This window comes from Chiloscyllium plagiosum, chromosome 9, assembly GCF_004010195.1.
Source record: "Chiloscyllium plagiosum isolate BGI_BamShark_2017 chromosome 9, ASM401019v2, whole genome shotgun sequence".
NCBI classification, from domain to species: Eukaryota; Metazoa; Chordata; class Chondrichthyes; order Orectolobiformes; family Hemiscylliidae; genus Chiloscyllium; species Chiloscyllium plagiosum.
In genome coordinates, this window is record NC_057718.1 from 1,090,586 (window position 1) to 1,106,531 (window position 15,946).

At 44.4% G+C, this 15,946-nt stretch overlaps 1 protein-coding gene across 1 annotated transcript in view; it reads right to left on the reverse strand.

The window, feature by feature from the left end:
• Positions 1-2,821: 2,821 nt before the first annotated feature.
• Positions 2,822-15,946, reverse strand: part of adcy3a (adenylate cyclase 3a) — a 95,564-nt gene continuing 82,439 nt past the window's right edge. The window contains exons 8-12 of the mRNA XM_043695219.1: positions 15,173-15,315; positions 14,006-14,167; positions 12,597-12,684; positions 12,336-12,452; positions 2,822-2,998 (exon numbers count right to left, since the gene is read on the reverse strand). Coding sequence (XP_043551154.1) covers positions 2,837-2,998; positions 12,336-12,452; positions 12,597-12,684; positions 14,006-14,167; positions 15,173-15,315 — 672 coding nt within the window. The 3' untranslated portion in view covers positions 2,822-2,836. The remainder of the gene's footprint in view (positions 2,999-12,335; positions 12,453-12,596; positions 12,685-14,005; positions 14,168-15,172; positions 15,316-15,946) is intronic.

Genomic DNA, 15,946 nt, shown 5'->3' on the forward strand with positions numbered 1-15,946 from the left:
TTTCTAACATCCTCATAAACCGCCCCCCCCCCCACCCAATTCAAACCACAACCCGAGCCCATCATTCCCTTATTATGGCATTCACTTTGCTTGCATTAACAAGAATGTGTCCTCACAGATTTTCTTATTTGAGAACCTTCAATATTTAAATTTGATCTTAATTGCAGTGTCTCACACAGTTAGAGCTCCTCCAGTTATATGTGGAACTGAATAATCAGTTTGCTAACCAAAATGTTTCCACTGGGGCAGAAAGAGGGAGAATGAAGTGTTGGGGAGTGGGAAGGGTTTGGTACTCACTGCCCCTCCACCATCTCTTTGGACTCTCCTGATGCTTCCATTCATGTGCCAGAAACCGAGTCCTGTGCTAAATACAAATCTGACAGGAAACACATGGGTTATACTGCTTCTTTCTTAATGCTAAACAGCCCAACATTCAGAACATTAAAATCTGATGTGGCCTTTGCAGATTGCGAGATGGCACAGTGGGTTTAATCTCAAAAGATTCAAGACTGAGGGTTGTCAGAAGATTGGGAAGTTAGTGCAGAAATGAAGAGCTGCACTGGAGAGTGGGAAAACTGTGTGTCAGAGACAAACAAGCAAATGCACACACAAGCACACAAGACTGACAAACACAAGTGATGTAGCAGGCTTTGGGCTGCTAAAATACAGAGAGATTGCTAACTTGGCAAAACAGCAAAGAATGCTGGGTACATTGGTCAAGTAGAACTCTGAAGTCCCAAAATCCACATACCAGACACAGTGTAAATACAGCGGCCAGATGCTAATGACATTAGCATAATGTAAAATTATAGAACATTGAACAGTACAGGCCCTTCAGACCTTGCTGTTGTGCTGACCTTTTATCCTACTCTAACATCAGACTAACCTTCATACCCTTCATTGTACTGTCTTCCAATGCACCCATCAAAGAGTTGTTTAAACGTCCCTGATGTATCTGACTTTACGCCCACCGCTGGCAGTGCATTTCACACACCCACCACTCTCTGCGTAAAGAACCTACGTCTGACATCTCCCCTATACCTTCCTCCAATCACCTTACAATTATACCCCTCATGATAGCTATTTCCATCCTGGGAAAAGTCTCTGGCTATCCACTCTATCGAAGCCTCTCTTCATCTTGCACACCTCTATCATGTCACCTCTCATCCTTCTTCGCTCCAATGAGAAAAGCCCTAGCTCCCTCAACCTTTCTTCATAAGACACACCCTCCAGTCCTAGCAGCATCCTGGTAAATCTCCTCTGCACCCTCTTTAAAACTTCCACATCCTTCCAATAATGAGGCAAGCGGAACTGAACACAATATTCCAAGTGTGGTCTAACCAGGGCTTTATAGAGCTGTGGCATAACCTCGTGGCTCTTAAACTCAATGTCCCTGCTAATGAAAGCCAACACACCATACACCTTCTTAACAACCCTAACAAGCTGGGTGAGAACTTTGAGTGTCTATGTAAGTGGACCCTAAGATCCCTCTGTTCCTCCACACTGGCAAGATTCCTGCCTTTAATCCTGAATTCTGCATTCAAATTCGACTTTACAAAGTGAATCACTTCACACTTTTCCAGGTTGAACTCCATTTGCTACTTCTCAGTTGAGCTCTGCATCCTGTCAATGTCCCGCTGCAACCTACAACAGCCCTCCACACTATCCACAACTTCACTCTGTGCGAAGTTATGTAATGTATTGCTATCTTGGACAGACATATCCCGAACAACATATCCACTAAATAAAGGAGGGTTCAGACAGAAAGGTACCGGGTCCTGCTCTACAAAGAAACAAACAATAGCATGCCATCTAAATGATTGGCAATGTTTCAAACTATTTTGAGTATCTCCCTGATTGGACAGAACAGAAAGTTCCAGAAAATCATCCATAAAGATATAAAATAGGGTTCACCTGCAGACCATGCTCTCTTGGACCCCTGAAGAGACCAGCATGATCCAAGGCAGAGACCTGCTGACCACCCAGATAGAGAGAGGAAGAGAGAAAGCAGCTTTGCAATCCCATAAAGACACATGGGAGGGGGAAGAGAGAGAGAGAGAGAGAGAGAAAACACAAATCTACGAGATACTCGGTCAGTATTATAAACATAAGGGGCTGAATAGGATTACCGGTAGTGTTGTTTTGTCATAGAAGCTATTTTAACTTGTTTTGTAATAAAGTTGGGACTGTTCTGCATTCGTACTGGCTTGTGTTGGTTGTAATTTGACCCCATTTTTGTATCATGGGACACCAGGGTAAATTCAATCGTCACAGTGTGGTCAGAGTTGGCTAACTTGTTTTAAGGAGGAACTAGACAATAAAGTGTGCACACGCGCATACACACACGCACACACACATACACACACACACACATACACACACACACACACAATGAATTAAAAAAAACTGATGCATACACAAGACAGACACAAAAATACAAGACTGGCACAGTACATACACAGCTGACGCAACAAGGTTAATACACACAGACACACAATACTGACACACACTCTGGGGGATACTAACACAGACATATCACAGACAGATATATAGACTGATACAGACAGACAAAAAGTGTGGTTCTGGAAAAGCACAGCCGGTCAGGCAGCATCTGAGGAGGAGAGTCAGCATTGAGCATGAGCTCTCCATCAGGAAGCTGTCTCCTGACACAGACAGACATACACTGATATAGAGATGAATACTGTGTAATGTTTTAATCTCTTTAACTCTTGTATTACAAGTGGTTGAAGAAGGACTCAGCTGATCTCTGGAATGAAAGAGTATTTTGATAGATTGAGCATGCATTCATTGGACTTTAGAAGGCTGAGAGGTGATCTTATTGAAACATACAAGATTGTGAGGTGGACAGGGTCGATGCTGGGAAGATGTTTCCTTTTGGATGAAACTGCACAGATGCAAAAGAAGTGGTCTCTCCTTTAAGACAGGGATGAGGAGGCATTTCCTCTCTCACAGGGTTGTTATTGTTTGGGACGCTGCCCTGGAGAACAGAATCACAGAATTTTTCACAGATTTATTATTGTACAAAGGAAGCTGTCCAACCCATCATGTCCACACCAGCCATTTTCCTGCACACCATTACTATCCAAATATCCATCTAATTCCCTCTTGAATACCTGAATTGAAATTACCACATTTCCAGGCAGTCCATTCCAAACCCTAACTACTCACTGGGTGAGAAAGCACTAAAAAGACTGGCCTTCATTGAAAGTATTTAAAGCTGAGTTGGATAGAATTTGGATCGACAATGAGGTTGCTAACTCTGAGTGAAGATGTTCTTGGAGATTTGTTTATGAATATTATAGCACATTGTCACTTGTCAGTTCAACCAGGCGCAATAAAGTCATTTGTTTTACAGAGTGATAGGGGTCTAAGGAGGCCCTGACTCTCTTCTCATTCATCAGTGGCTACGGTTTAACGTACAGTGCTGGAACAACACCATTAAAAGGGGAAACAGAAGCAATCCATTCACCTCATTCTGAGAGTTATCCAAACATACAGGTTTCATTAAGGGAGCCATACTGTCTTGGAGTTATTAATCAGCTTGGACACAGCATGTTTAATAACAAAACTCATAGAAGATTAGTGAGCAAAATTAGGGCACATGGTATTGGGGGTAAAATACTAACTTGGATTGAAAATTGGCTGGCTGACAGGAAGCAAAGAGTAGTGACAAACAGCTCCCTTTTGGAATGGCAGGCGGTGACCAGTGGGCTACCACAAGGTTCGGTGCTGGGACCGCAGCTGTTTACAATATACATTAATGATATAGATGAAGGTATTAAAAGTAACATTAGCAATTTTGCTGATGACACAAAGCTGGGTGACAGGGTGAAATGTGAGGAGGATGTTATGAGAATACAGGGTGACTTGGACAGGTTAGGTGAGTGGACAGATGCATGGCAGATGCAGTTTAATGTGGATAAATGTATGGTTATCCACTTGGTGGCAAGAACAGGAAGGCAGATTACTATCTAAAAGGAGTCAAGTTAGGTAAAGGGGCAGTACAGAGAGATCTAGGTGTTCTTGTACATCAGTCAATTAATGAAAGCAAGCATGCAGGTACAGCAGGTAGTGAAGAAGGCTAATGGCATGCTGGCCTTCATAACAAGAGGAATTGAGTATAGGAGCAAAGAGGTTCTTCTGCAGCTGTACAGGGCCCTGGTGAGACCACACCTGGAATATTATGTGCAGTTTTGGCCTCCAAATTTGAGGAAGGACATTCTGGCTATTGAGGGAGTGTGGCGTAGGTTTAAAGATAAGGGGTAGGCCATTTAGAACAGAGTTGAGGAGAAACTTCTTGGATATATGGAATGCTCTGTCCCGAAGGGAAGCAAAGACCATGTCTCTGGATACTTTCAAGAAAGTATCTTGAAAGTATCTCTATCCATAGGGAGCTCTTAAAGATTGTGGAATCAAGGGTTATGGGGATAAGGCAGGAACAGGATACTGATTGTGGATAATCAGCCATGATCATAATGAACGATGGTGCTGGTTTGAAGGGCCGAATGGCCTACTCCCTCACCTATTGTCTAAAGCAGCATCTGCCCAGTTTGAACTTCTTTACATCACAAACTGATCTCTTTCTTAGTCCTCAAGCTGAAGCACCACCCAGCCCCACCCCCCCTCCCATTTATTTCTCAGCCCCCGGCCCACAAGCCTCATTCCTGGTAAAGGGTTTATGCCTGAAACGTTGATTCCCCTGCTCCTTTGATGCTGCCTGACCAGCTGTGCTTTTCCAGCACCACACTGGTTGACAGAGATTGGTACAAACCTTTCAAGCAGTGAGAATTTGCCCTCAGTGTGGCAGCTTCCATGAAGGCAGTGTACATGTGTGTCAGCTTATATATCACACACAAATCAAACCAGGTCACTGCTTTTAACAAATGATTTTGCAGTGAGCTTTAGTTCCTTTAAAAGGCATTTTGGAATCTCCCAGATTGCTGTTAATAAACAATGGCAGACTAATGTCTAATGCAGTAGAATCACGTCCATCGTTAGGAACTCAAACTAAGGACGGAGTCAACAGTAATGCAAGTTAGTGCAATCCAGCAGGCCGTGATCTTATTCAATAACAGAGCGAGGGTCTGAGTAACCTAACCCTTCTCCTGATTCAAATGCTTATCTGAGAGACACAGACTGACAATAGACATGCAGAAGGATACAAACACACATTTAACAGCATGTGCAGCTGTACAGGACATTGGTTAGGCCACTTTTGGAATATTGTATGCAATTCTGGTCTCCTTCCTATTGGGAGCGTGTTCTGAAACTTGAAAGGGCTCAGAAATGATTTATAAGGATGTTGCCAGATTGGAAGGTTTGAGCTATAGATAAGGGTGAATAAGCTGAGGCTGTTTTCCCTGGAGTGTCGGAGGCTGAGGGGTGACCTTATCGGCTTCAAAAAAAAATCATGAGGAGCATGGATAGGATTAATAGACAAGGTCTTTTCCCTGTGGTGGGGGAGTCTAGAACTATAGAGCATAGGTTTAAGGTGAGAGGGGAAAGATATAAAAGGGACCTAAGGGACAACCTTTTCACACAGAGGGTGGAGCGTGTGTGGAATGAGCTGTCAGAAGAAGTGGTGGAGGCTGGTACAATTACAACATTTAAAAGGCATCTGGACGGATGTATGAATAGGAAGGGTTCAGTGAGATATAGGCCAAGTGATGGTGAATGGGACTAGATTGGGTTGGGATATCCGGTCGGCATGGACGAGTTGGACCGAAGGGTCTGTTTCCGTGCTGTACATCTCTATGCTGTCTTTGTGAATTGTTCCACTGCTCTCTCTGATCAGACTATCCTCCCATTGACTGAATTGCTGGCAATCAGCCAGTTTCAACAGTCTAATGAGAACTCCATCGTGTGGAAACTATGCCATCACTCCACACAGGCCATCATTAGCTGACTAAGAGCAGATAATTAGGCCCCTGTGTTACACATTAACCTGATGAATCACTGCACCTACAGTTCAAAGGTCACTTCTGATCAGAACCTTGGCTCTCAACCAACAATTGTACAGCTTTCTTTTTTATTCAAATTACTTCACTGCAAAATATTGTATATCACTCGCAAATCCAGCTGAAACACACAAAACTGGAAAACAGACTCCCAGCTCAATCATCTCGACAATCTTGACAGAAAAACATCAGCCAGGGTTAGGACACAGAACAGTACAGCACAGTACAGGCCCTTCAGCCCACAATGTTGTGCCGAGCATTTATCTTAATCTAAGATCAAACTAACCCACACTCCCCTCAATTTACAGCCATCCATGTGCTTGTCCAGCAGTCACTTAAATGTCTCTAATGTCTCTGACTCTTCTACCATCGCTAGCAGTACATTCCTTGCACCCACCACTCTCTATGTAAAGGACCTATCTCTGACATCACCCCTATATTTTCCTCCAATTATGACCCCTCATGACAGCTGTTTCTGCCCTGGGGAAAAGTCTCTGGCTATCTACTCCATCTATGTCTCTCATTACTTTGTACACCTCTATTGTCACCCTTTTTCTTCTCCCCAGTGTGAAAAGCCTGAGCTCACTCAACCCCTCTTCATAAGAAAAGCCCTCCAATCCAGATAGCACCGGGTAAATCTCCTCTGCATCCCCTCTGAAGCATCTACATCCTTCCTATAATGAAGAGACCAGAACTGGACACAATATTCCAAGTGTGGACTAACCAGGGTTTTATAGAGCTGCAGCATAACCTCATGGCTCTTAAACTCAATCCCCTGTTAATGAAAGCCAAGACACCATATGCCTTCTTAACAACCCGATCCACTTGGGTGGCAACTTTGAGGGATCTATGTACATGGACCCCAAGATCCCACTGTTCCTCCACACTGCCAAGAATCCTGTCTTTAACCCTGTATTCAGCATTCAAATTCGACCTTCCAAAATGAATTGCCTTGCATTTATCCAGGTTGAACTCCATCTGCCACTTCTCAGCCCAGCTCTGCATCTTATCATTGTCTTGTTGTAGCCTGCAACAGCCCTCGATACTATCTGCAACAGCACCGACCTTTGTGTCATTGGCAAATTTACCGACCTACCCTTCCACTTCTTCGTCCAAGTCATTTATAAAAACTACAACGAGCAGAGGCCCAAGAAGAGATTCCTGTGGGACACCACCGGTCACCAACCTCCAGCGGAATACTTTCTAATCACTACCACTCTCTGTCTTCATTCGGTTCCTGCTCCTGATATCTGTCCAGTGATATTCCTGGGTTATCGAGATAGATGGGTAATCATCCAGGGTTCCTGCTCCTGATTTTTGTCCATTGACCTTGTTTTAGAGAGAGTGAGTGAGTAATGGGGACTCAATCAGGGTTTCTTCTCCAGATCACTGTCTAGTGATCCCTGAGTTAGAGACAGAGAGAGGGAGAATGAGGGGGAAATCAGCCGTGTTGTATCTGTCAATGCATTAACATGTGTGCAGAAATAAGGGTCGGGTGACAATATTGCTCTCATGTGTTTCACTATTCAACGAGATCACAGCTGAGCTGTGACCTAAATCCATTGGCATATCTTTGTCAAACATACTAATGTTTTTGCCCTTTGATCTTTCAGAAATTGCAATTATTTCCTGTAAATGCTGTGGTGTGGGCCAACATTTAATTCCCATCCCTAGTTGCCCTTGATAACATGCTGGTGAGCTGCCTCTTGAACCACTGTAGTCTGTGTGCTGTAGGTTGACCCACAATGCCCTTAGGGAGGGAGTTCCAGGATTTTGACCCAGTAACAGTGAAGGAATGGTGATATATTTCCAGGTCAGGATGGTGAGTGACTTGGAGAGTAACTTGAGATGGTGGTGTTCCCATGTATCTATGTATACTATTAAGCTGGAAAGGGTTCAGAAGAGATTTAGAATAGATTCCTCACAGTGTGGAAACAGGCCCTTCAGCCCAACAAGTCCACACCAAGCTTCCAAAGAGTAACCCACCCAGACCCATTTCCCTCTGACTCATGCACACCTAACACTATGGACAATTTAGCATGGCCAATTCACCTAACCTGCACATCTTTGGACTGCGGGAGGAAACCAGAGCACCCGGAGGAAACCCATACAGGCACGGGGAGAATGTGCAAACTCCACACAGTCACCCAAGGCTGGAATTGAACCTGGGACCCTGGTGCTGTGAGGCAGCAGAGCTAACCACTGAGCCACTGTTCTGTTACCAGAATGTTTCTGGGAATGAAGGATTTGAGTAATAAGGAGGGGCTGGATAGGCTGGGACCATTTGCACTGGAGCATAGGAGGTTGAGCAGTGACCCTATAGAGATTTATAAAATCATGAGGGGGCATGGATAAGGTGAATAGCAGGTGTCTTTTCCCATTAGCTGTGGATTTCAAGACCAGGGGCATACTTTTTAAGGTGAGAGGAGCAAGATTTACAAAAGACATGAGGGAAATTTATTTTACACACAGAGTGGTTTGAGTGTGGAATGAACTTCCAGAGGAAGTGGTGGATGCGAGTACAGTTACATGTAAAAGACATTTCAATAAGTACACAACCAAGGAAGGTTTGTAGGGAATACGAAATAAAAACCAAAAGAACTACAGATGCTATAAATCAGAAACAAAAACTGAGGTTGCTGGAAAAGCTCAGCAAGTCTGGCAGCATCTGTGAAGAGAAATCAAAGTTAATGTTTCAGATCTGGTGACCCTTCCTCAGAATTCTTTGTTTAAGAGTTGGAGGGATACGGGCCAAGCGCAGCTAGGTGGGACTACTTTAATTTGGGATTATGTTTGACATGGACTGGTTAGACTGAAGAGTCTGTTTCCGTGCTGTATGACTCTATGTGCTGCCTCTGTCCTTCCAAATGAAAGTGATTATGGGTTTGGGACGTGCATTTGGAGAAGCCTTGGTGAGTCACTGTGGTGCATCTTACAGACAGTATACACGCTACTACTGAGCATCAGGGAGGGAGGTAAATGCTGGTGGTGGTGAACTGAGTGCAAATCAAGTAGGAAGCTTTGTTCTAGACAATCTCTAGATTCTTTAGTGTTCTTGGATCAGTGTGGGTAGTATTGCATTGCAATCCAGGCACTGCCTTTTTAGTTGGTGGACAAGCTTTGTAGAGTCAGGTGAGTTACTTGCTGAAGATTCCTAGCCTCTGACCTGCTCTTGTAAGCCACTGTATTCATATAGTTAGTCCAGTTCAGTTTCTGGTCAATGGTAACATCTGGGATGTTGATAGTGGAGGATGTTGATAGTGGGGGATTCAGTGATGATAATGCCATTGAATATTAAGGGCTGATGATGGGATTGTCTCTTCTTGGAGATGGTCATTGCCTGCTGTTTGTGTGGAGAGAACATTACTTGCCACTTTTCAGCCTGAACCTGGATATTGTCCACGTCTTCCTGAATTTGAACGTAGGCTGATTCATTGACAAACATTCCCACTTCTGACCTTATGAGGGAGGGAAGGTCATTGGGAAGGCTGAGGACATTACACTGAGGAACTCCTGCAGAGATGTCCTACGATGGGGCTGTAATTGGGTGAGTTAGATTAGCCTTACTTTTTGTGGGCAAAAGTTTCTGCATTGGTGGGTAGATGCCAGTGTCATTGTATTGGAAGAGCTTTGCCAGTGGTGTGACAAGTTCAGAGCATAAATCTTCAGTCCTGTTGTTGGAATGTTGTCAGGGGCCTTGCAGTATCCTGTGTGAAATAACTCCATGAAGGTTGGTATCCGGTCACCAAGTGACCCTTTATTTACATGTGCATAGTCTGTGACACTTACCCTGCTGGCTCACAGCCGGATCCGAGTATGAAATGAATCCTGACCCTCCTGTTTACATCTGTCAGCCGGACTCCGTAAGTGAATTACAGCCTCAATCAGGGAATTCGATGAGATCCAGTTAGTCAACCTCATTCCATTCACTGCCCCTCTAAGTCCAAGGACATAGCTTCATTGTTTTTCCTGCAGCTTCTCCTGGAGTGTTTTTGTACCAGGTCTGGTTCCTCCATCGCTGCCTCGGATATTGGCAGCGTGTACTGCACCGTAGCCCAACTCTTGCCACTGCAGCATCTCGGCCGAATTTCACCTTCTTCAGGCAATAACAGAGTTAAGGTGACAACATTGATCATGCCCATGTCCTTCCTCTTCGATGCCAGGCAGAAGGATTCTGACAGCGTTACTGGATACTCTGAGGAGTTGGTTGCATCTTGCTCCTGGCCTGTTTGTGAGGCTGCAGCTTTCATGTGGTCCACATGCTTGTTCAGGACCACCTCTCTTAGCCAAACTTTGTATGTCGCGGAGCCTGATCTTGTGTCGACCATGCCTCTTACCCATGTAGGGCCATTCGTGTGCTTTCAACACCAAACTTCATCCCTGAAGTTAACTGCTACTCTCGCTTCGAGGAGTTTTGTGTTTGGTATGGACAAGCTGGTGCCACTTCAACCTCCATCCTGCCAACTCCAGGAAAATCAGGCTTAACCTGGTGAGGAGTCTTCTCTCCATTAGCAACCTTGTTGGAGTTGTCCCTGTAGTTGTGTGAGGGGTGGTCAAACAGGAATTGGGACAGGCTGGCATTGAATGGAACTGTAGGCTGTTTCTTTAAGCCTGCTTTCAAAGTTTGAACTGCTCTTTCTGCCAGACCATTGGACAATGGATGGTTTGGAGCTGTCCTTACATGCCGAATGCCATTTGTCTTCAGGAAATACTTGAATTTCCTGCTGGTAAATGATGGCCATTTTCTGTTACTAACTCTTTCAGGAGTCTGTGTATTGCAAAAGATACTTACAACTTTTCAATTGTTGTCCCCATGCTTGACAACTGAACTCCATGCACATCCAACCACTTTGAATGGGTATCCACGATGACTAAAATCATGAAAGAAGTGGCATAGTCAACGTGTAACTGACAGCAAGGTTTACCTGGCCATTCCCATGAAGATGGGGGGCCTGATGGCAGTAATTTTTGTCCTTGTTGGCACTCTGGGCACTGCCCCACCAATGCGGTTATGTTGGCATCCAATTCTGGCCACCAGACATAACTTCTCCCCAATATCTTAATTTGGGAAATGTTTGAATAACTCTGATCGTGTTCTGCCAGTATCTGGCATCGATCTTTGCTCGGGACAATCACTCTTGCTCCCCATAATGATATGCCAACCTCTACTGTGATCTGGTCTCACTGGGCCTAGAGAGGTTCCAATTCTGATTGTGATGGTCCTTTGGTTTCCCCCATCACCACCAGTTGTTTTTAGTTTTGCCAGGAAGGGATCATTTTGTGTCCACAGTCACATATGGTCAATGGTGACTGGAAGTGTGTCCAGAAAACGACTGGGCAACTCTGAGTTACACAGGGACCTGAGAGTTCTAGCACATGAATCACAAAGGGTTAGTATGTAAGGACAGCAAGTGATTAGAAAGGCAGAAAGAGTGTCACTGTTTATTAAAGGGGAGTGATACTTAAAGGTAGCGATGTTTCCTACAGCTTTACAGGGCATCGGTTTGACCTGTCTGCAATACCAGCACACTCTTTCAGATGTGCCTCCTCAGAATACCCAAAGGAGCAGGTAGGACGGTAGGATCATTGCTCCACTAACAATCCAGTAGCCAAGGCTAATTGTCTGGGAATACTGGTTCAAATTCCACTACATTAATTGGTCAAACTTAAATTCAATTTAAATCAATTGAATAAACTTAGTATTTAAAAGCTATCCGTAGAAATGGAAACCTGAAATTGTAATTGCTTGCTGCAAAAATCCATCTGGTTCACTAATACCCATTAGAGAAGGAAATCTATTTTCTTATCCAAACCAACATCAAGGTCTACAATCATGAGGCTGACTCTTAACTGCCCTCTGAAATGACCAAGCAACCCACTCAGCTTAAGGGCAATTAATGCTGCTCTTGTTTTCAAAATACCCAATCAGCTTAGGTATGTATGGCCCATCCTTTAAAAATCCATCTAGGTACATAGGAACAGAAGTAGGCCATTCAGCCCCTTGATTTTCCTGCTCCTCGGATGCTGCCCAACCTGCTGTGCTTTTCCAGCACCACTCTCATCTTGACTCTAATCTCCAGCAGTACCCACTTCTGCCATTCAGCCCCTTGAGCCTGTCCCACCGTTCAATAACCTGAAAACTTCTATGTTGTTGTCATTCTATCCATAATGACAGGTCCAAATAATCCCCCAAGGTAAAGCCCTGAGTTTGTTATGTGTGAATGTTTACATACGTGTATCACTATGTACCTGTCTCTGGCTGCATGTCAGTATGTTTGTGTACGTGTTTTTGTCTGTGTGCTTGTATGGCTGTATGTCAGTGCCTGTGCACAAGATGGGAACTGAAGGTGCACTCACCATGTCTACAATATCTACAGCAGTGAGGATGAGGATAGCAGCCATTGCCCAGATGTTCCTGGCCCAGCGTGTCCGGTCAATCCATGTTGAGAAGAAAACTAGTTTGTTGGGAAAGACCTAAGGAGGAATTAAATTGTCAGCATCAACATTCAGAAAAGGAGGTCCCTGGGCACAACTCACAATCAAAATGGCTGGAGTTTCTACACTGACTAATAGATACCCAGACCAGGGTAGAATTGAGGCCTCTGACCAAGGACTCACCCTGGGGAAGATGGCAGCCAGGGAACATAGGGTGAGGATCAAGAGCAGAATTTCCCCCACAACGAAAGTGACGTAATTCACCAGCAGTCTACAGAAAAGAGAAATAGATGGATTACAGGAAAACAGAATTTAAAACAGATCTACCTTGACTTCATCACAATCCCTGACTCCACACTCCAATCCACCTCAGTTAGACCCTGGCCTTTCATAAAATATTCCTGGTGAACTTGGTCTTAAGGTCCCTGAATTTGATTATTACAGCTTCTCACGGAGAGAGGCTAGACAACATAACCAGTCCAGGATTTTTATCCAGCATTAACATAGCAAACCTTCTCTAGACTGCCTCCAGTGCTAGTATGTCTTCCCTTAAAGAAAACAAAAACAAAACTTCACTAAACATGGATAAGTTAAAAAAATAAAATGCCAAACAAAAATAATTTCAATCTATTTCCCAAGCCATCACATTATAGTGATTGAAACATAGAGAAATTACCCTTCCATGTCAAATCTTTAAATTCGACATGGGTGATACTTCCCAGTTATTTCCTATGAGCTGTTAAATCTTCTTACGCGAATACAAAGGAAACGGAGAGACTTTCTCAGCTTTTTAATAGCCTGCAGATTTGCACACACTAAACTTACCTATGAAGGTAAATAGGTGAAGGAACTACAGAGAAACAACTGGTGGTGGTTTGGCCTGAAGGTCACCAAGCCTCAGGGAAGGGGAGAGGTTGAGAAGGTGGGTCCCTCATGACAACCTCAGGCAGAAAAGTAACAATGTGTTCTCTAAACCATGCTGTACTCTTCCTTTGGAATAGAAACCATTTTTGTTTCTGACACTAGTCAGGTCTCCTCTGAAAAGCCCAAAACCTTTTAATATCTTGGTTTTCTAAACAAGAATATTTGATTGTCTTGGACTGAAAATAAGCTAATGACCCTCAATGTTTACCCCACCTGTCATAAACCAACAAAGTAAAAACAATCTTCCATTAACTCCCCAGAGACTCCTACTATCTGACACATATTAGGTCAGTGTTCCAAAAGAATTGTCTGGGCTTTTTTTTAAATACTCAGAAAAGTAACCAATCCTATCTGCCAGTATTTTAAAATCCAACGTCTAATAAGTAATACATATATATATAAATCAGATACCAATCACCAGAGTGTCTAGTCCTAGAAATGAAACTCACAATCTCACAACTCCCTATGTGAAGAACTTTCTCTTACATTTACTTTTGTATCAATGATCCCTTGATCTGGACTTTCAACTACTGAAAAGGATCTGCTTCTAACTACCTTATACCATAGTTAAATGATTTAACCCTTCCTTTTTATATTATCCTGTATCTGTCCATTGGTCAGTTGCAGCCCAGTCTGTGAGTGTCTAACAGACACTAATATCCACCTACCCGGGGTCAATGAGAAGCTGCACCACGAAGGTGAAGGAGAGGACCACACAGGAACAGCTAAAAGCTGCTCCACTCTGTTTCTCCCTCTCCAGTGAGAAGCGGCTCTCCAGCTCAGGGTCAATGAATCGCATCGAGAGACGGTTTGTGGATTTCCCTTTCAACCTGTACATAGGGGACAGGACGAGGGTGAGTGATCAGAGTTAATAGATTCTGAACTGCCCAGCAACCATCCCCAACTCCATCTAACTAAATCCAATTGCATTGGCCCCGAACCACTCGCTCCCACAATACTCCTCAACTCCCACTCACTCACTATTTTGGAACGCAGATTTACTCAGAGCCAGATCATATTTTCCACTCCCACTCTATCCATGCCACTCCCACTCCTCCATGCATCTGATTCTTCCTCCTTCCCTTGGCTCCCGCTCCCTGGGCACTGCCAAGTGGGTGCTGAAATCGCAGCCTGACCACCAGATGCAATTCACTAATTAAGGATTAATTGAGACTGAAGTTAACCCCAAGACTAGGTGGCCTACATCACAATACAACATCTTCTTTTAGAGCGGCTGATAGTAAGGGGGTAATTTCACTGGAGGCTGCCCTTTGTCCATCAAAAGCACCTCCCAAAAAAGCATTCCAACATCTTTCCCACTCTTCCTTAGGTCGAAATGCCCAATGTTCCTCAGCCCTTCCCTAATCTGTGTCGAAATTGCCCCCCCCCAACAGCCTGTAGCTCCCTGATTTACCTCACTCTAAGACTGGGGCCTCCTACGTGGGCAGTGTCTTCAGCTCCAGCAGTGCCCACTACCCAGTTCTGATGCTTCGAGGATCTGCTAGAGCTGCTCACCAATCGAACAGATCAGCGGTGTTTGGGGGGTGGGTCATCCACTCAGTGAGAGTCAAAGGAATTTGTTTAGCCAAATAGGACAACAGGCCAGCCATCTTGACCAGCCACACCCCCAGCCCAGTTTCCTATGCTCTCTTCTCTGCTCCCACTCCCTGTCCCTCTGCCTCAACTCCCTGGACACTTACTCTCATTTCCCATCTCTTCTGTCGGCTGTTACGTTTTGTTCCAATGCTGATTTGATTCTCAGTGGCTAGAGGTAGCTGTCCACCCCTTTTCCTCCCTTCTCTATGATCCCCTGGCCATGTGGGAAGGTTACTCACGCCTGCACAGTCTCTCGCTCTAACAATGCTGCATTCAATAAGCGATTCAGCTCCAGTTGGTTTTGTTGAGCATCAGTCACCTGTTCCGATATATCACGCAATCGCAGGCGCCTCCGAGGGTTTGGAAACGAAGGGTTAACCACCTATACAAAAAGCAGACTGGAGGGAGTAAGTGGGGGACAAGGCTGTTGGCAGTTTGTGTTTTCACAAATTACTCCACATCAGCAATGGCTCACACACAAACACTTTCTGTTTGTGGACTGTAGCTATTGGTGATGGTTCTGATATTCCCATTTACTATGTCTCCAAACCCACTGAATTGTTCTCAACTTTCCCACTCCCACAAAAGCAAACTACTGCTACTGCTGGAGGTCCAACATAAGAGCAAAACAAATGCTGAAGAAATTCAGTGAGTCTGGCACCATCCTTGGGTACTCATTCCTCACTCCTGAAGAAGGGCTTATGCCCGAAACGTCGATTCTCCTGCTCCTTGGATGCTGCCTGACCTGCTGTGCTTTTCCAGCAACACATTTTCAGCTCTGATCTCCAGCATCTGCAGACCTCACTTTCTCCTCCACCATTCTTGGATAAACAGCTAATGTCTCAGACTATGACCCCCCTGGTGTGGACACCCTGGTCATTGAGAACATCCTTCCTATGTTTCCTCTGCCTAGTCCTGTTAAAATTTAAAGGTTTCTATGAGGTCCACAACTTATTCTTCTAATCTCCTTTGAATATCGGCCTTATCGATCCAGTACCTTTTCACATGTCAAT